The 22,197-nt window shown below is 34.7% G+C and overlaps 1 protein-coding gene across 1 annotated transcript; it reads left to right on the plus strand.

Moving 5' to 3' along the window:
- Nucleotides 1-77: 77 nt before the first annotated feature.
- On the plus strand, nucleotides 78-22,197 carry BLZF1 (basic leucine zipper nuclear factor 1). The gene is made up of 7 exons (XM_069478309.1): nucleotides 78-173; nucleotides 1,289-1,365; nucleotides 8,999-9,438; nucleotides 11,192-11,391; nucleotides 15,186-15,314; nucleotides 16,986-17,205; nucleotides 21,852-22,197. Exons 2-7 carry the CDS (start codon nucleotides 1,335-1,337, stop codon nucleotides 22,035-22,037), a joined length of 1,206 nt encoding a protein of 401 aa, XP_069334410.1. The 5' UTR covers nucleotides 78-173; nucleotides 1,289-1,334; the 3' UTR covers nucleotides 22,038-22,197.

A 22,197-nucleotide genomic window follows, 5' to 3' on the forward strand; every position in this document is an offset into this window, starting at 1 on the left:
AAACCCTGAGTAATCGGAAGTGATTAGGAGTGAGAGAGACGCTTGACGCCAGGAGGGCTTGGGCGGGCCGATTTCGGAATGGAAGAGGAGTGTGGGAAGTTAACCCAGTGACACCAAGCCGAAGAGCCTGTAAAGTGAAGCCCCCTGAAATTGGGAGACTACAAATCTTAGAGGTAAGTCCCGGAAGAGGCTTGTGTAACTAAGAGGGGATGTTGGAAAAGTACGGAAGTCGAGGTTGGAGCTTGTTGGCCAGTAGCTTTGGATTTAGGTAAAGATTGTTTCCAGGAAGGCTTATTCAGACAGGGACGGAACTTCGGTTTCGATTTCCCGGGACAGCAAAGGTGCCGTGCTTGTCGCTTCCCCGCCTGCCCCTTTCATGCCTGGTACCTATTCCCCTCACTCTCCCACCCCTTCACTTGGTGTTTGCCGGCAGACACTCTCTGGGCTTGTCCATTTCGCAGAGCAGCTTCCAAGCGCGCTTTCAGTGGTCTTTGCTTTTACGAAGGGTCTTTTGGATACCTGTTTTCAGAGCAATAGACTATATAAATGAAAGAGGATTAGTGACTGATAAGGAACTTAGTCGTGGGAGACCCTGTGCTTTGTCGTATCGAGTACTAGGTGTGATTTTTTTTTTTCCTGGTGAAACCAGTTTGTCATCTAGTATACAGTTCATCGTATTAAATATTACTGCATTAGTATCACCTTCTCATGCTCTCCGGTAAATCTGAGTGTGTACTGTAAAGCCGTGCATACATTGAAAGCATGTGCCCAATGTATGTTTCTGTTTTTACTGTTAGGGACTACACCGTTTTAATTATACTATCAAAAAAGTACAGATTAAGTTATCATGAGTAATATTTTTGTCGCTTGTTAAACATACAAACAGAAGCTCCTGAATATATAGTGAACAAATTGTGTCAACATGTCTCCTAAGAAAGTAATTACTTTAAAATTCCTGTTGTCATATCAATGATACAAAAGCCCCTACAGTAACTTCATTGCCATTGCTGAACTGAAATTCAGGACACACCTCTGACAATTTAGAGTGCATTGGTGAGGATGGTGAAACAGAGTATTTAAAAATAAACAATCCCTAATTTTTTTTTTGAGACATTTGGTAGACATAACAATACCACCTGTGAGAAGGGGATATGAGGGACACTTCCCTTCCTAAATGCTTGTATACTAAATGTAGAAGCAATTAAAGTATTGTAATGTTTCAATTAGAAGCACTCAGTGAATGTTTATATGATACCATTTTAATTCTTTTATATGTATACATTTCTAGGTATTTCAGTAGAAGTCTTGGAGTGCATTTTCATTAAGGGGGAAAAATGACTACTCCTAAAAGTTTAGAAACCAAAGGTAAGTGTTCTTCTTTTGATGATAATTGTTTTTAAAACATGAAATTTATGATATGAATGTTTGAACCAGGTAACTAAACCTCATGGATCCCCTGAGAATCATTTGTATTTTTGATCACTTATATTTCAGTACTTCAGATATACAAGTGAGTATTAACATCATTAGTTAGTATTAGATGACTGCTCTTAAAAATTTAGTGTAAAAACAAAGTTTTACAGCTGTATTCCCCGTGCACTAGATTAAGATTTAAATAAACAAGAATATATATTTTTAAAGATTCAAGGAGATGGACAAACAACTAGCAGGTATCAAAGACCTCCTTCATGTTGTATTAGTTTGCTAAGGTTTCTGTAACAAAGTACCACAAACTATGTAGCTTAAAACAACAAAAATGTATTGTCTCACAGTTCTGGAGGCTAGAAGTCCAAGATCAAAATGTCAGCAAGGCCGTGCTCCCTCTGAAGGCGTTAGGGAAAGATGTGTTCCAGGCCTTTCTCCTAGCTTCTGGTGATTTTCTGGCAATCTTTAGTACTCTTTGGCATGTAGACACTCCACTGTGATCTTTGCCTTCCTGTTCACATGGTATTCTCCCAGTGAGCATGTTTCTGTGACCAAATTTCCTGATTTTATGAGGATAGCAGTCATACTGGATAAGGAACCCACCCGACTTTTGTATGACTTCATCTCAACTAATTACGTCTGCAGTGGTCCTAGTTCCAAATAAGGTCTCATTCTGAGGTAAGGTACCAGAGGTTAGGACTTCAACATATAAATATTTGAGGGATACAGTTCAAACCATAACACTTGCCAAATACAATAGACACTTTAGTCCTGCCTTGCTTGCCTCTCTATAATATTTAATACTGTTGATCATTCTCTACCTTTGGAAATACTTTCTTTCCATGACTTCCATGACATCACTTTTATTTTCAGCCTACCCTGTAGCCCTTCACTGTCCAATGCAATAGTCACATATGGCTATTTGAATTAAATTAAAATTTTTTAAAAATTAAAAATTCAGTTCCTTAGTCACACTAGCCACGCTTCAAATACTCAATAGCCAGATGTGACTAGTGGCTATTATATTTCTATAATTGCAGAAAATTCTGTTGGACAGCATTGCCGTAGTTATATCTTCTGTGTTTCTTCTTCAGCCTCCTTTCCTTCTGGTTTATCTTTTAAATATCAATGTTTTTCAGTCCTCTTTCTCTCCTCAGGGCTTTAGTAATTACCTGTAGGAATAACTCCCAAATCTATTTAGAGCCCTGATCTCTTCCCTTATGATTCAGACCCTTGTAACCTACTGTCTACTGGCCATCTTCATTTAGATATAGGCAACAGTTTTAATATGTCCCAAAGTGAACTCCTCCTGACCCAGCTTATTCTTTGGGTGCAGTGAGTTCTACAGGCTGGGACCATCAGTGAGAGATGGGAAACTATTTTCTGGAAGCCAGCTTTACAGCAAGCAGACCTCCAGCAGCAAACTTAACTTTAGAGTGGGGTTTAAAATATATGTAGGAAACAAGGAAGAAAGATCATGGCAATAAATATTTAATTGAATTTAATTCAGCTGTGTTCAGCACCATTCCATAAGTCACCAGAAGGTTTTTATAGTATTAGAATTAGCAAATCAGAGATTGTAATGGAAGTAATAAACTAATTAATAGGAAATAAGAGCAATTAAATGATATCTAATGTGAAAGCAACTAGCATGGTGCTTGGCAAAAAGCAAAAACTAAATATAACATGATTAGTGATTAAAAGTTAATTATTGTAAGTCTTCTGTAAAATTAATTCTTTTTTATTATTGTTTGTAATGAGGTTGGAGTTATAAAGCACTTTTACAAACATTATTTCATTTGATCTTAATTATCCAGTAAGGAAGATAATCCAAGTATTAGCCTTATTCCTACACTTAATATGTTATCTACTCTTAATGAACAAAAGTTGCTTGTATTGCATGGCCTGAGAAGAGATGTACTTATCATGGTTGACATTTGTCAGTTGTACTTCCTGTAACTGTCTCAGGAGAAAAGCTTAATTGTTAATTTTAGCAATAGAACTTCCTCTCGGAGGACATTTGAGCAATACTCTCATCAAAAAAGGAATGTATCACTGCTGCTAAACCTATTTCTAAAGGGGAAACATACAATAAATAGTAACAATTAGAAAATTAAAATTAAAATCCAAAACTTTTGGGGGGTATAAGATTAAAATTAAAGCTATTAAAGTCAATTTAGTAAAATAGACCAAATAGATCTGAGGCATTTAAATATTTATAATTCCAAAAAAATAGTCTAACTTTAATATTAGTTCTATAGAATAATAGGTATTAAGGATTTCAGGAGCAGATAAATCTGGGAAATCCTGGATTAAAAGAGAAGTTAGGCTGGCTGTTGTGGCTCACACCTGTAATCTTAGCACTCTGGGAGGCAGTGGGAGGATCACTTGAGCTCAGAACTTTGAGACCAGCCTGAGCAAGAACAAGACCCTGTCTCTACTTAAAATAGAAAAACTTAGCCAGGCCTGGTGGCACGTACCTATAGTCCCAGCTACTCAGGAGGCTGAGGCAGGTGGATCGCTTGAGCCCAGGAGTTTGAGAAGGTTGCTGTGAACTAGGCTGTGAGCTAGGCTGATGCCACTGCACTCTAGCCTGGGCAACAGAGCAAGACTCTGTCTCAAAAAAAAAAAAGAAGAAGAAGAAGAAGTTATACTATAGGACTTCTTAGAGCCTTTAATATACTTACGTACACTCTGAAGCTCCAAAGAGGTGCAGTATGCAGCATTGCCCACATTTATTTGACCAGGGAACTCTTTATCCATAGAGCCTGTGGCAAGAAGAGTGTTTGGATTCCACTTCAATAAAGGTTGATCTAACACTTAAGTCCATTGTGTATAACATATTTTTCTAATTTAATAACTTTATTAGGTGATATTGAAGACATTTAAAAGTATCAATTTAAAATTAAGAAATGATGATCCCTAATTTATTTAATTGTATTATAGCTGAATTTGCATAGGTTCTGGCCAGTCTTTCCAGCTATAACCAAGTTAGGAATTAATGATTTAGTGTAGAGGAAGAAAAATTAAGCAGTTTTTAAATGAGTTAGTTATTGAATATTAAAGTGAAATTTTCTAGGTAGTCTATTAACAGATTAATGAACTTCATTTAGCATTTATTCATTTCCTGTGCCAAGGACGATTACATTAGCTGATGATGCAAGATTAGGAGGCATTCCCTACCCTGAGGAGCTCCCAACAGTCTAGTCTGCAAAAGAAACATATTATTTTCAAAATACACACTATAGTATTTGTATTTGCATTATTCTGAAAGCACCAAGGGATAGGAAAAGGGTGAGGTTAAGTGATTTGTCCAAGGTCACACAATACATGATAGTAGATATTGAAGTTATTTTGACTCAGAGTCTGGTGTTCTTCCCACTACCCTATCCTGCTGATTTATAGGACATATCTTTGTAGATTTACAGTTTTATGAATAAAGGAGAAATACTTGGTCAATGACAGATTGCAAAATATTCTTTTTGCCTCCATACTCTAGAGCAGGGGTTAGCAATTGATGCCCTTGGGCATCCTGAGAATATTTGCAGTTTGATGATCAGGAACACTAACTTTGAACCACATTTAAGCCAAATATTACCCTGAATAAAAAAGAATTCTGTTCTTCTCATTATTAGACCTATGTTACAAAAAAAAACCAAACAAACCTGTATTCATTTATTATTATTATAGTTTGAATTTCATCAATAAAAATGTTTTCCTCTTTTTATAAAAATACCTATATAGTATTCTCAATTTTACATTTTGGCCCACAAAGCCTAAAATATTTGCTGTTTGGCCCTTTGCAAAAAAAGTTTGGCCAGCCCCTTTTCTAGAGTGTTAGACTAGTCACCTTGTATGTTCTTTCCCTACATTTCACCAATCCTTGGGGAAGGCAATAAGAATAAGCCATGAACTTTTGATATGTTTTAATTTATTGGTAAGTGATCGCAGGTGGAAGTAATAGTGATGAATAATTTAAGGATTGTTTTGTTGGTTCCCTTCAAAGAGTGGGGAAGAATAAGGTTTGATGTTTTGCTTTATCTGGTACCAGAAATCTTTGTCTTCCCACTTGAGAGAAGGGAATTGCTCATGAATGTATCCTGCATTGTGCCTAGTGCATATGTAATAAAGGTTTCTACGTGTGTCACAAGGAAAAATAGAATTATGAAAGATAAGTTACCAGTTGAGAAAACGTTAAGCCCTTGCTCTCACGGCCTGCTTGCCCGTGCACATTAGCTAGAATCATAGTAATTACTGAGAGGGAGCTGCCATATGCTATGTAATACAACTTTGGTGTTTATAATACTTGAGTAAGTAGAACAGTTTAAGTAAAGTTAAAAGTAAATTGAGGTTGAAACAGGTTGGTTGAATTTCTTGATTGGAATTTTACAAGGTATTTTGTTTGAAAAGAGATTTCTGTTAAATACTCATTACTTTTTTGCCTTTTAAATTTAGCATTAACCATTTTGTGATTTGTTCTTGAATCTCCATTAGTTAAAATTCCAATTCAGAAAAGTTATGACTTGCCTAGAAATCCTATTTGACCATGATGGAAGTATCACACCTGCTTCTTATTCCCTCAGCCACAGTGGCCCTGCAGCATGGCTCTAGTGTGTCTTTTGTTGTTGATGTTTTTTATTAATCTGTACTTATCCGTGATTCTACGTTACTTCTTAAATGCCAGAATGTCTTACTGACAAAATGAATTTACATTAAATAAAGTTAAACAAACTTAAAATCAGGTTTTAAGAACATGGGAACAGTCATTTATTTTTAAAATAATTCAGTGGAGATTTTCTTTTGAATGCTACCATGCTATAGTGTGTTTTAACTAATATACCAAACCGTTTATGTCACTTTCTAGAGTATTCTTTTGCTTATCTTTTTGAAAGTAGAGTCAATCCCAAGGCCCAAAGAGTGTTTTAGTTTATATTTCATATAGAAATGACACTATTTTATTCTAATGTAAAATGTTTTCTAAAGTAGAACACATTAATTGTACCCTAGATGTCTTTCCACCTCCTGTCTAATGCAACTCAAAATTCCCAGAACATTACTACATACACAGGAAAAACTGGGGAAAAAAAATAATCTGTTGAATGAAAAAATAGTCCTATAGTCTTGTGATACAACTTTAAGACTAGCATAAGAGAAAAAAGTCAGAATTAGTTTTATGACATTAAGTAAACTTTATTTCTTCCCGTTATCACCATCCAAAGTTTATTAGGAGTTTTTTTTAAGGAATAATAATAAAAGCAATAGGACCTAACATTTAATGAGTTTTTACTGTGCCAAACACCATTCTAAACACTTTACATATATTCTTATTTACTTTTAAGTATTGTATTAAATCATAGATATCGAGAATGCAAAAATAAATAAATAGATAAATAAGAACGTGAGGAATAGATACATTGGTAGAGTGATTTTGGAACACAGTTTGACCATGCAGATATTCACCAGACCCATTAATTCTATGCTTGGGAGCTTATTCAAAAGAAATAATTCAGAAGTTGAAAAAAATCTGTAGGCATAAAAGTGTTCACTAAAGCATTATTTTTTACAGTGAAAAATTGGAAAGAGTCTAAATATCCAACAATAGAATAATAATTAGATAAATAATACTATATTAACTTGAAGGAATATATTGAAAAATAAAATGAAAAATATATTAAGCTTACAAAATTTATTATGATTGTAAGTATATAAAAATATTGAGAAAATCTGAAGTCATGAGAAGGGATTTTAGAGTGATGTGAATATAGGTACATTTTTTTCTTAATATCTTTTAATAATGTAATGTTTTAAAAAATAATAATAGAAACCAAAGGATATGTGACTATGTGAAAATAATCTCTTCTGTGGTTTTTGTATCTGTATAACATAGTTTGGAAGAGGAAGAAAAATAAGTTTCTTGAAAAATAGAAATACAACAAAGAAACCTCAAGAAAATATTCTTGTTAGATATTTCCCTTGCTATAAAACACCTTGCCAGGTAACTTTTTCATAGTTATTTTCTTAACATTACTCTGAGCAAGCTCATCATTTCTGTGGTGCTTTGGCTGGATAATTCCATCTCTAGGGCCACAAGCCAGGAACTGAGGTGACAGCAAAATCTGCTTCAATTTGGAATGTTCACAAATTATGTAATTCCTCTTATAATAAATGGCTTTGTACTTCAGAAACTCTTAAGAAAGGTTTAATTGTAGTAAGACTTTATCATTGCTCTTACTAAATTGCGTAAGTTCTCCTAACTGCATGGTTACTGTGAAACAATATTTGGCATATCTACGATATGATGTTTAACAGTCATTGAGACTAAGGACATACTTTGACTTTTTGTTTTAACTAGGAATTATGTTTCAGGTATTTGTTTTAGGAGATTATATTATTTATATAAATATTTATATGATTTGGCTAGACAGTGATGAATTTGATAAAGACTGATCAGTAGTTCATAATTGTCCTTAATGTTTCTATAGAAATAAAATTTCTATTGAAATGTTTTTGTACTACTTATTGCACATTTATAATATATATTCCTATAATATATTTTGTCTTTTTATATGTATTTCCTGTCTCCTAAATTAGGTAGTAAATTTCTTGAGCATAGTGGTCCACACTACCTCACAGAATGTCTGGCTTACATTACGCATTCATGTTTGCTGCCTGTGACCATTCAAAGTTCATTATGATAACCATGGTTACTGACCTATATGCTCATCCTTTATTATCCCTCCCCTTGTTTATTATTTATTATTAATCAGATATATATTGAGTACTACAAACAAGGTACTTTATTGGGAATATAGTATGCCTAAAATAAGTTGAAAGCCACTAGAGGGAATAAGACATCAATAAAATACCTTGAGTATGATATGGTGAAAGTGATGCCTAAGGAAGTTTAATCCTACAACACAATGTAGTTTGACTTGTGTAAGCAGAACATAAATACTTAAGCCTAAGAATAGGATTGAATCTTTTCCTAATCAATTCTCCAGTGTAACATACATCATGCTTTCTCTTACCCCTGTGCAAAGCATTCTTTACCAAGAGTTCCCAAAAACAGATGAATCTATTTTGTGGTAGAAGGTTTTAAATATGCATATATATAGCTGATATTTATTTTTATATTTAACTAACGTTATTGAGTGTCTACAGTGGACCAGGCACTTGATCATATTACATTCTTTCTTACTATATCTCTGTAGCATAGTTGTTAACTATCTCTGTTTGACATATTAGGAAATAGAGATTCATAGAGCATTAAATTTATTTATCCAGGGTTATACTAGGAAGTAGAAATCAGAACCAAATACTGTGAATCCAAATTTTGTGCATAGTCCACGAAGAGAGAAGCCATTTACTTGAAGAAAGTTTGAACATGTAAAACTGTTCATCTTTTGTAGACGTGATTGTTTTCAAAATTAGTTTTTACTCCGAATTTTTTCCTTTTTTTAATTTTTTTTTTTTTTTAGTGCCAGTAATTCTAAATGTAGGGTATAACATGTTTTGACATTTTCTTGGTATTTCTTTTTCGTAAATAGTTTATGTTTTGTTTTCCCTTTGTTAGTGACCCTTACTTCAACCCCAATCCGAGGAGCAGGAGATGGAATGGAAACTGAAGAGCTACCTAAATCTGTTGAAGTCATCTCTAGAGTGCAATCCAGAAAACATCATATGCCTCCAAGTCCGTGGAAGAAAGCTGTTCCATCAGAGAGCCCAGGAGTTCTTCAGTTAGGGGAAATTCTCACTGAAAAAGCAGTGGAAGTTGAAGCTGTAAGAATATTAGTTCCCAAAGCTGCTATAACTCATGATATCCCCAACAAAAATGCAAAGGTTAAGTCTCTGGGACATCATAAAGGAGAATTTCTTGGTCAGTCAGAGGGAATTACAGAACCTAATAAAGAACTCTCAGAGGTAAAGAGTATGTTGGAAAAGCTCAAGAACTCTGAAAGAAAGTTACTGCAGGACAAAGAAGGTCTTTCAAACCAGCTGCGAGTACAGACAGAGGTAAGAACAGCCTTAATAGATTTAATGAGAACTATTCTTTACAACTAACCCTTCTATATCTGATGTTAGAAAACTATATTTCCTCATGGGAATGTCATTCAACATAGCTTGTCATTTCTTTAAATGCTTACTCTCAAATTTCTCATTCTCAGAGCCCCTACAGAGAGTTTATATTGGGAAGTTATACTCTAAACTTCCTTGAAGATGAAGATGTCAGGTGCTTCGGACAAGACAATCTATAAGTTGTAAAGCGGGGTTATAGTTATAAACTGCCAGAGTAAAGATTGACCAAGTCAGACTTTGAAACTGACTATTTAGTAATCCCTATTTTAAAGATCCATAAATATCAAGTACTTTTGCCTATGTAGACATGTTAGTTGGAATAAAGAAAGTGATGGTATAAGTTATTGTGTCTTCATTGTAAATGAAAAACAATATATTGTGCTTGGTTGTGTTGCTTTAATGTTTACATCTTAGTAAAAATTGCATCCTCATTTCTCTATTAGACTATACATTTTTTTTCTTCTTTATGAATTTTTTAGTTTTAATTTTATATGCTAGACTATATATTTTTTATCAAACAGACTTTAGTATTATTATTATTATTTTAGAGACAGAGTCTCACTCTGTCACCCAGAATGGACTGCAGTGGTGTAATCATAGCTCACCATAACCTCAAACTCCTGGGCTCAAGCGATCCTCCTGCCTCATCCTCCCAAACAGCTGGGACTACGGGCATACGCCACCACTCCTGGCTAATTTTTTAATTTTTTGTAGAGATAGAGTCTCACTGTGTTGCCCAAGCTGGTATCAAACTCCTGGCCTCAAGAGATCCTCCCACCTCAGCCTCCCAAAGTGCTGAGATTACAGGTGTGAGCCACCACACCTGGCCTGTACATGTTTTTGCTAGATGCAAGTCTTCGTAGGTGACACCATGGTTAGTGGTTCTTGTCTAAATATACTTTTGATGTATTTAATAATATATTTTAAATATATTTTTAAATAACTAATTTCTAATTACAAAAGTAGTACATATTTATTTGGAAACATTTTAGGAAATACAGACACACACAATGAATATGGTACTACTTATAATCATACTATCCAGATATAACTGCATAACTATACACGAATTCATTTTGTCTTATAACTCCCTTTTTTCCACGCATTAATGTTTTCCCGTGTCACAGAATGTTCTATGACAATATCATTATTAATTGCAACAGTGTTCTTCAATGGTTCCACCATATACCAATACCTGTTATTGGACATTTGTTTTAATTTTTTGCTCTTTTCAGTAACAATGTAAAAAATGTATTTATAGACATCCCAGATTACTTCCTTTGCTTAATTTCTTACAAGTAAATGCCTAGGACACAAAGATTAAGTTACATATGTTAAATAACAAACCACATAAAATATTCTGTCATTTTTTTTTTAGCAAAATTTATTTTAGTTTTCCGACTTTTTTTCCGTTAAGTGTTGACTGGAAGCAGTGTATTTTCATGATAATGATTTCTACTCTTACTACAAGAGGCTCAGTTTATAACCACATGAACAGTAGATATAGAGGTAGAGAGATATGGTTTGTATATACTATGAAAGTTAAATATTTAATTTCACTTTTCGACATAAACTTTAAATAGTAGAGGTCTAAATTGCACACAAACACAATTTCTCTTTTATTAATTTTGTTATATTAAAGTCAGTGACATTACTTTGAGCTTGTTATATTGGTTATGTTTTCTTCTAGGTAAATCGTGAGTTAAAAAAGTTGCTGGTGGCTTCTGTCGGGGATGATCTTCAGTATCACTTTGAACGTCTAGCCCGTGAGAAAAATCAGCTTATTTTAGAAAATGAAGTGCTAAGTCGAAACACAGCTCAGCTTTCCGAACAGTTAGAACGTATATCAATACAGTGTGATGTATGGCGAAGTAAATTCCTCGCAAGCAGGTATTTCCTATTGTGAATGGTATTTCATTTCTTAGTTTGTGCTCTGTTTATCAGGTTTTTGACCTATAACACAAGAAAGTAGATTGGAATGTAAAAATTTCTGATTAATACTGTCAAAGTACTTCATACAGTATTTAAGATGTGGACTCTTCCCTCCTTTGGCTGGTCACGTAATCTCCCTAAATGGAGAAGTGTTATAAGGATCCTCCCTTATTCCTAAATTCTAGGTTACTACTCTATAGTAGAAATCACTCCTATTACCATGTTTAAGACAAAAGCAAAACCATAAACTCAGACATCTAGTAAATATTAAATTAACAAAAGGCCAAACTAAATTATTTTTCTTCACTTGCTATCTGGAGAAATCAAATATCATTCCTCCTCTCTAAGATGATAATTTGTTTTTTATGTTCTGTTCCCATAGCTCCCCACCTTTTTCTCTCTGTGCACAAATAGAAAATTACAATGTTTTTATGACATATTTGATGAAGCTATTCTCCAACAGAGATGAAATCCCCAGAGTCCTAGTCCAGGCCTCTGGACACACTGGTGGTTGGGAAACTCTGCTATATATTATGATTCTTTGTCTATTTATCGCTTCCGTCACCTCGGCTTTGAGTTACTGGAGAACAGGATCTGGATGTTATCCATCTGTGTATTTCCAGTGCTTAGCAAAGTACTTCACACATAATATGTTTAATAACTGTTGATTTAAATTGAGTCATCTAGAGATTTCTCAAAAAACACCAAAGGTTTCCAGGCTGTACTTTAAGAACCACCAATTGTGATAGGTAAATTTTTAGGAAAAATGTTTCTTCGTGTCTTAAAATCAATAGTACTTTCTATTAGTTGATTACTCTCATAAAGTCCTTAACTTGTTTGTTTCCTAATTGTGCTAGTATAGTATGCTATCTGGAGGAATGAACTTACTATTTATGGACTGTCATACAGATTATTACAATGTCTTTCAATGTCAAAATTGTTTCCATTTTAAGAAATTTGGTAATAACTATAATCTGAGACTTAAATTTTAGTTTTAAGATTTTCAGCTGAATAACCATACTTTAAAATTTTGCTTCAGTTCCCTCAATAGAAAACTAGTTATATAAAATTTAGTACATCCAATAAATAGAAAACATGAGTTATTTTTTAAAACCAGAGAATGAGACAGCTCTATATGTGCTAATACGGAAAAATCTCCAAGAAAAATTGTTAAGTAAAAAAAGCAAGATGTAGAAAAGTTTATAATTGAGTAATCCCTTTTTGTTACTAAAATGGATATATTTATTTTTTAATATATACTTTCATATTAAAATATACGTAAACTATTTTTTTCTGGAAAAATGTATAAGAAACCACTTATTTGCTCGATACTGACGCTGAAAAAAAAGAAACTTGGTTACATATAAAAGGAAAATGGAGATACTTGGCAGGGGAAAAGACTTAGTTTTCCTTTTAAATTAGCCTTTCTTTTTTTAAAATTTTTCTGTTTATATAGATTTAGGGGATACATGTGCAGATTTGTTATATGGATATGTTACGTGGTGGTGAAGTCTGGGCTTTTTGTATAACCTTCACCACATTAACTGCCATGTGAGTTGTATTTAACTCATGCTAGTTTTGAACCTGGGGCTTTGTGAAGCATATATAAGTCACACATTTCTTTACCTTGGGAGCTGTATGGTGTGCAGGCAACTCACGCTGCCATGCTGTAGCAGACATGTTACGTGATGGGTGGCCCCCGGGCTAAACCCTGCAGTTGGTTTGTGAAAATCTTACTTGTTGATGTTCTTATTGTTACAATTAATATTGACAATTTAATTCTAAAAACGTGGATTAAATGAATAGAAGTCAATAAATTTTGTTTTTCTATTTATTTTTACCTTTAAATTACACTTAAGCCTGATAAGTCAAGAAAAACACTTTACTCTTATAAACTATTTTTCAAGTTTTCACATTACTTTTTACATTACTAATTTTCAAATTTTTATATTACTTTTTCATTGAAAAAAATACAAAACAATTAAAAAACAAATTTTTCATTAAATTAGAAAGGATCATTTTGTTTTCAAAGTTTTTATTCGAATTTCATAATAAAACACCACGGCCCCAAGGAAAAATTGTTTCCTTAGTAGTCAGTGTGTTAATATACATAATATCTATTGGATAATTTTTCATCCTATCCCTCCTCTCTCCCACCCTCCTACCATACTGAGTCTCCAGTATCTAGTCTATTCTGTGTCCATATGTACTCATTATTTTGCTCCCACTTATAAGTTAGAACATGTATCTAACTTTCTGTGCCTTGAGTTGTTTCATGTAAGATAGTGGTCTCCATCCATGTTGCTACAATAGACATGATTTCATTCTTTTTTATAGCTGAGTAATATTCTGTGGAGGGGGGTGGTGTACCACATTTGTCCAGTCATCAGCCAATTGACATACATGTTGATTCTGTATCTTTGCTATTGTGAATAATGCTGCGATAAACATACAACTACAGGTATCTTTTTGATAGAATAATTTCTTTTCCTTTGGGTAGGTACCCAGTAGTGAAATTGCTGGATCAAATGGTAGTTCTATTTTTAGTTCTTTGAGAAATCTCCATATTGTTTTACATAGAAGTTGTAGTAATTTACATTCCCACCAACAGTGTGTAAGTGTTCCCTTTTCACTGAATCCTCGTCACCAACTATTGTTTTTTGACTTTTTGACAATGCCCATTCTGACTGGCATAAGATGGTGTCTTGTTATGGTTTTAATTTGCATTTCTCTGATGTGTAGTGATGCTGAGCATTTTTTCATGTTTGTTGGCTATTCATATGTCTTCTTTTGAAAAATGTTCATGTCTTTTGCCCATCTTTAGTGGGGTTACTTTTTTTCTTGTTAAGTTCCTTGTAGATTCTAGATATTAGCCTTGCGGTTCCCAATCCCCCCGGGCCACAGACTAGTACCAGTCTGTGGCCTCTTAGGAACCAGGCTGCACCAAGAGGAGACCAGTGGGTGAGCAAGCAAAGCTTTATCTGTATTTATAGCCACTCCCCATCGCTTGCATCACTCCCTGAGCTCCGCTTCTCCCCTTGCCGCCACCTCCCCCAACCCCCCTTACCCCTGGTCCATGGAAAAATTGTCTCCCATGAAACCTGTCCCTGGTGCCAAAAAGGTTGGGGACCACTGCTAATATTAGCCTTTGTCAGTTGCATAGTTTGCAAATATTTTCTCCTATTCTGTAGGTTGTGTGTTTACTCTGTTGATTATTTCTGTTGCTGTGCAGACGCTTTTTAGTTTAATTAAGTCCCATTTGTCTATTTTGGTTTGTGTTTCATTTGCTTTGGGGGTCTTAATCATAAATTCTTTGCCTAGGCCAATGTCCAGACTTTCTATATTAATATTTTTCTTAGGACAAAGAGGTAACTGGATGTAGGAAAATAATTTTTGTTTTCCTATTTAAATTTTTCCATATTGTAAAAACATTTAATTTTTTTCTTTCAAAATTTGATCAGTCTAGAGTAAGATTGAGGTGCATTCCAAAAGTCACTACATGGGAAAGTTAAATAACTTTTACCCTTATCAGTTTGTTAATGAATATTTTAACTGAATCTTTTTAATGAACTCTAAGTTCATAAATATTTTTAATGTTCTTTAGTGAAAAGTTAAAAACTGAGAAGTAATTTGACGGTGCTAAGTCTTCTTTGTTAGCTTTTGAAAGTGACAGTCACAAAGTAGTATTTAACTTCTTTATATTATCTTGTGTTATCCACAGAATTTACAAGTGGGATTTTAATCTTTTTCAGGGTAATGGCAGATGAGTTAACCAACTCCAGAGCAGCTTTACAGCGTCAGACCCGTGATGCACACAGTGCCATACAAGATCTCTTGAGTGAACGGGAGCAGTTTCGTCAGGAAATGATAGCTACCCAGAAGTATGGTACTTGTTTACATTCTGAACTCCTCTGCTTTTTCCTGCAATTTTTGTTATTGTGATAGTTTTTTTAGGGTGTCTACGTTTGATAACTTATTGAGCATGCACTTTGAGTAGCAATTTAAAATAGATGCCCTGGCAGAGAAGATGACTAAAAAAATAGAAGAGATTCTTCTCACCTACTTAATTGAAGATAGAATTAGTTATATCTATAATACAAAAAAAATCTCTGGATTTAAAAGCAGTTTTTGATTATAGTTATAGTAGTTCTGTCTAGTTTTTGGCAGAAGCCACTGAGTGTACCTGTGTCTCCTGTGGAAGGATATCTTTTTGAAGATTTTCTATAGTATTAGAGCTTATTTTCATGTCCTTATACTCCAGAACTATCAAAGTTGATAGTCTTCCTTAAAAGCTCTTTGTATTTTTACGCAGTTGATTTATTACAAATAGAACCAATAAGGGTCAAAGAGTAAATTATAGAGGAAATTAGAAAAATGAAAACACAATATATCAAAGTATCAAAAGTTGTGAGAAGTAACTAATGAAGTGTTTGGAGGGAAATTTATAGTTTTAAATGCTTATTTGGGAAAAGAAAAAAATCTTATCAGTAATTGAAAATCCCTCTTTAAGAAACGTAAAAAGTAAATTAAACCCAAAGTAAGCAGAAGGAAAAAACTAATAAGGATGAGAGCAAAAATAAATTTAATAGAAAGCTGCATGCCACTTCTTTGGAAAGATAAACTTAAGAAACCTCTAGCCAGTCTAATTAGGGGAAAAAAGGGAGGAGATACACATTACCAGTATCAGGAATGGGATGGGGGAGTACACTACATACTCTATACACATAAAAAAGATAGGATAGAAATGTAATGAACAACTCTATATCAATAACTTCAGTAATTTAGATGAAATGGACAAACTCCTTGAAAGGCAAGCTACCAAAGGTTACTCAGGAATAAATAGATAACTTGAATAGCCCTAACCTTTAAAACAATTGAATTTATAATTAAAACTTTCCAGTAAAGGAAATTTTAGGCTTAGATGGATTCACTGGTGAGTACTAGTAAACATCTAAGGAAGAATTAAAATCAAACTTACACAAATTTTTTGAGAAAACAATAGAAGGAAACAATTTCCAACTCATTTTATGAGGCCAGCATTATCTTGATACCAAAACCAGAGACATTAGAAGAAAACCACAGACCAATATCTCTAATGAACACAGGTACAAAAATCTTTAACAGAATTTTAGTGAATCAAATCCAACAATATAGAAAAAGGTTTATGTATTATGATCCAAGAGGGTTGGTCCCAAGAATTATAGGTTGATTTAGCATTCAAGAATTAATTAATTTAACTTACCAAAAAAGAAAACTAATATGAATAGCTCAATAGTTGCACAAATCAAATCAGTTCTTACACTAAAATATGAGAACTAAAAAAGGTACTGTTTCTTAAATGATTTTCAGATAACAATTTAGTAGAGTAACATATGCCTTCTGTACACTAACTTATTTGACCAGACTTCCTAATTTATTGAACTCTGAGAGAGAAAAATACAGGAGAAAGATATTATATGATTTCAGAAATATGTTTCTCATTTGTTTCCTATTACTGATTTTTATATTTCGTCCTTTTACTAATGTTCAGTGTTCATGTGTGTTCTATGCAGATTACTGGAGGAGCTCTTAGTGTCCTTGCAGTGGGGAAGACAGCAAACTTATTCCCCTAGCACACAACCCCATAGCACAGCAGAACTAGCATTAACAAATCACAAGTTGGCAAAGGCAGTAAATTCTCATCTTCTGGGAAATGTCGGTATTAGCAGTCAAAAAAAGGTTCCGTCAACAGTTGAATTCTGCAGTACCCCAGCTGAGAAAATGGCTGAAAAGGTAAAATATTTTCTCTTTTGTAATCTGTAAAATTTCTAGGATTGTCCTCTTACTGAAAAGTGACAAGTTATAATAGAAAGTGCTTGGCATTAGAAGTTAGGAAATCTGAGTTCTAAACTTGATTCTCATGGTAATGAGTTTGTGATCTTGGAGAAAATGAAAGCTCTTCTGCTTTAATTTTCTCTAACATTACTGCTCTATTTTTAATAAGAAAAAGATGTAATTATTTTGAAAGATATCCTATTTTTTAGCTACTGAATCATTGATAATCCTTTTGTTGAGTTCATTATGATATAAAAACCACTGTGTAGAATTTTTAATTTCATGATCATTAGGTTAGATGACTTCTTATCTAAGAAATTATTTAATTTCCACATACAGATGGGAATGTGCCAAATACTACAGAATCAAATAGTGTAGACCTACAGTCCTGGATGAATTCAGGGTCCATGCAGATCACCTATCAAATACTGTAGTCTCACAATTCTGTGACAACCACCATGTTTTACCTCCATTAAAATTTCAGCACCCAACTCCCATGTCCCCTTTTGGGCCTTGTCATTTACCAGAACTCTTCTATTAAAATTTTCAATTCAGCATCTCTCTCTGTGATCTGTGATCTCAGCTTTTCTTTCTAGCTCTAGTTCTTTCATCAGACTCCCCTGTTCTTTGATTTTATCATTATTTTTAGTCCCTTAATCCCTATATTTTTTTCTTTGTCTGATCAGCTCACTGTCCTGGTTTCTCTTCCTGTCCTAGCTTGCCTAGACTCGACTTGTAAGTGCCTTACTCCCTTATCCTCCTCCTCATGTACCCTGAAAACCCCATTCCAGTGTCGGTTCAATGTTTGCCACCTTTGTTTCAATCTCCATCAAACTATTACTTCACATTCAGCAGATGACTTTGGTTCCTAATTCTCAGAAGAAACAGGCCACAGGAAGAAAACTGCCTGAAGGTCCCCCTTGATATCTAGACGCCTACCTATATGGTAACCAGCCTTACATACATTTCTCTCTCAGAGGAAAAGATGTCTTTCCTCTTCTCCATGCATAGCTCCCCCGTAGACTCAGGCTTCCCCCTAACAGTTACTCCATCTCTCTATTGGCTCTTTCCTTTTGGCTGAAGAACATGTCCAAGTATCATTCATCTAAGAAAGAAAAATCTTTCCTCCATCGTAAGATCTCTGGATATGGCCTTATCACCTTCCATTCACATCCAAGAATGTTGGACAAGTTGTTCATACTTGTTTATACTTACATACCTTTCATTCCTCAATTCCTACCATCGCTTAAACCTGTAGAAGACTTCCTGCTCCAGTGTTACTGTATTGAGAGCATTCCTTCCTTCAAACTCCCTGACCTCCGTGACATTACTCTTTCTTGATCCGTACACTACTTCTCTGAGCTCTTCTTCATAGACTTTTTTTTTCCCTTTAAATGTTTGTTTCATAGGAATCTGTTCCCCATCCTTTTGAAACTTCCTTAGTTTCCTTAACACCATAATCTCCCACCTCTTCACTACTTCTGTGACCATTCTTTCTCAGCATTTGAGCAGGCGGGAGGCATCCTCTGTGTGACCACTCTTGAGCTTTCCTCACATAACATACTTTCTGTATTCTCTAAGGATTATTCTGTTCCCCATAGCTTTATGCTTGTGACTTCTCCACCTGAGACATTTTTTCTGAGTCTTATATGCAGCTGGACAAATCCATCTACTTGTTCCACAGATGGCTAAAAGTAGAACAACCTCTTTTCTCCTTGCTTTGCCATTTGTACACTCCCCCAAAGCCCCCCCCCAAAAAGAAGAAAAATAACCTACTTCTTTTCCTGTACTCCATATATTAATGAACTATACCTACTGTATAGTGAATGTTTTCAAGAGTCCATAGAATAATGCATATAAAGCCCATAATAGTTTTCAATATATTATAATTTCTCAATAAATGGTAGCTATCGTTTTTACTATTATTTCCTTCATCCCCCTAATCTTGTTGAGTTTACAGATCTTATCAGTTCCTTCCAATTTATCCCCTCTCCCATGTACAAACACATGACCTCCAGCCTAGACTATTATAATAGCCCTCTCAGCAATATTCCTGCCTTGCTTCTTACCTGCCTCCAGGCCACCCTTTACTGCCACAGAATTACTTCAGATATGCGTTACAATCATCAAACAGCTCCCAGTCTCCCTCGTTATTGAATCTGAATTTTTTCTCATTGTATAGAAGGCTTTAATAACCTTTTTTCCATCTCCCCTTTCCAGGATCATTTCTCAATTGTCCCTATCCCCTTGCACTCTACATTCCAGCAGTGTTAACCATTTTTTCTTCCACACATAGGCCCTTATATCTCATGCTTCTGAACGTATTTTTTCTTCTGTCTAGATTGCCTTCTCAGCACCTCTCTTGTTGCCTAAGTACCTTTAAGAATCAGCCTTCCCTGAATCTCACTGGCAAACTGAAATGTTCCTTCTCCAGCCTGCCAATTGCACTTAGTACATATGTCTGTTAAAGTTCCTTATCATATCAAATTGTAATTGTTTGATTCTCTATCTCAGTCCCAACTATAAACTCCTTAAGAGCTGGGGACTGTGTTTATTTATGTTTCCTCAAGGTCTGGCATAATCCTTTGCACATTGTAGGTGCTCAGCTATTTACTGAATGAAACTAAACTAAACTAAAACTAAACTCATCATCTTTATCCAAAACTTTGTTTCTCTTTTTCGATTGTCTGTGTTGGGAAATTGTGTCACTGTCTACTCAGTTGCTGCCAGTAGTATTTGCTATTGTTAATCACTCTTTCTTTCCTGAAATACTCTCTTCCCTTGGTTTATGTAACCCTACACCTTACTGGCTTTTCTCTTTTCTATGACCATTCTATTTCACTATGCAATGTTGAGTATCAGGGCTGGGCCTGGATCCCCTTTGTCTCCCAATCCTTTATCTACCACATTCATTTAACAAAACAGACAGCCCTTCTTCCTTAGTGTCTCTCTTTTTTATTTTCCTTGAGACAGGGTCTTGCTCTGTCACCCTGGCAGTGATATCATCATAGCTCACTGCAACCTCAAACTCCTGGGCTCAAATGATCCTCCTGCCTCAGCCTCCTAAGTAGCTGGGACTACAGGTGTGCACTTCCACACCTGGCTAATTTTTCTGTTTTTCTAGAGATGAGTCCTTGCTATGTTGCTCAGGCTGGTCTCAAACTCCTGGCCTCAAGCGATCCTCCAACCTCAGCCTCCCAAACTGCTAGGATTATAGGCATGAGGCACTATACTTGTCCCATTGCTTCAAAGTGCTATCATTCTCAGCTAGATTATTACAGTAACCTTCCTTTCTCTATCCTTCTCATGTCTGCTTTAATGCATACCCCTCTACATCCTATACACTGTGTATAGAATAATCTGTCTGAAAAGTACCCTGCTTGAAATTCTTCCCCTTCACCTTCAAGCTGAAATGCCAAAGCCTTTCTGTCCATACTACTGTCTCAGTCTCTTTCTATTGAATTCCCTTATCATTTTGTTTCTCTCTGTAAAGACTCATAATAACATTTACAGAGTATTTGGGAACTTTTCTTGCTTCCCTTCTAAATTTATAAGCAACTTTAAAGTAAGCTATTCATCTTTGTTTTTTCTCTAACACCTAACCAAGTTCCATAAAAATAGGATCTCAAAAACCAAATTGAAAAATAGAGTCTAGTTGAAAAATAAAGGTCCAAAAATAAAATGATGTCTCTTAAATGATGCCAGGACATTCTTAAAGTAGCTGTGGCTCTTTGGGTATGGTGCTACCTTAGAAGGAACACAAAAGCTGCTAGACAACATGAGCACTAGGGAAAAAGGTGTCACCAGCCATTTCTGAAACTTTAAATAAGCCTCATATAAGAAAGAGAGAAAACCCTTGTCCTGGTTCATTTCACAATTTCTTTCCAATTGCACTGCCTACATCCTTTACACCATAACTCATCATCATCATGATGGTTGGGAAAATATGACCATGAGAAACGAGCTGTGAGCCAGATATGTTATCTATGCCCTAAACTGGAGGATTTTTTCAACTCAAGAGTTCCTTGGGTCTCAGTAAAGGAGAGAGAATAGGAAAAATCAGAGCAGAAGAATTTTGAGAGCATGGTGATACAGAACCTAAGAATATGGCTGTTATTATAAAATGTTACATATAAATTAGAAAAAGAAATGAAAAGCCATTGATGTTACAAATAAAAAGTGATCAAAGACTTTGAAATAGCATTTTAATAGAAGAATGAAGGCAGAATACTGATTCTAACCAGTTGAATGAGAGATTAAGAAAGGGAGGTAGTGAGTACCTTTTGGTTAAGGAAAAAAATTGATAGCACTTAAGATAGAATTGATATAACCTTCTTTTCGTCTGTGTTTTCATACTTTCTTATCAATATCTGTAAAATATGAATTTTGTAATTTTTAGAAAGGTAACCATAATTAGACATCATTATTAAATTTTCAGCTCTTTAAGAAAAGAGATAAGTTCTCAATCGAATTCATCATTCAGATGTTACTTTTATGGTAGTTACGTATTAAATGGAACCTTATAGGTAGTTATACGTCCATGCAACCATGGGCTTTTACAGTCCATACTGCATACATCTGACATTACCTCTTATTTTCCTTAGGTTCTACGCATTTTGGATCCAGTTACCTGTACAGAGAGCTCATCTGATAGTGCATTTTTTGAGTCTTCACCAACCACCTTACTTGCTACAAAGAAAAATATCGGACGATTTCACCCCTATACTAGATATGAAAATATAACTTTCAATTGCTGTAATCACTGCCAGGGAGAACTTATTGCCCTTTAACATTCAGTATGTTGGAGGCATGGTACAGGTACTTGCTTATTACCCAAGAGTCATTATTATTTTAGAGCTAGGGTTGTTATAGTACTAGAAGTAATATCACTTTCTATTTATATAATGTATATACCCAAAGATGTTTTATGTACTATACTCCAGATTACCC

This window comes from Eulemur rufifrons, chromosome 8 (genome assembly GCF_041146395.1).
Source record: "Eulemur rufifrons isolate Redbay chromosome 8, OSU_ERuf_1, whole genome shotgun sequence".
Classification (NCBI taxonomy): domain Eukaryota; kingdom Metazoa; phylum Chordata; class Mammalia; order Primates; family Lemuridae; genus Eulemur; species Eulemur rufifrons.

Coding starts and splice junctions, on each gene's coding strand:
- BLZF1 (XM_069478309.1), top strand. CDS start 1,335: ATGACTACTCCTAAAAGTTTAGAAACCAAAG. Junction 1,366..8,998: donor TAAAAGTTTAGAAACCAAAG/GTAAGTGTTCTT, acceptor TCCCTTTGTTAG/TGACCCTTACTTCAACCCCA. Junction 9,439..11,191: donor AGCTGCGAGTACAGACAGAG/GTAAGAACAGCC, acceptor GTTTTCTTCTAG/GTAAATCGTGAGTTAAAAAA.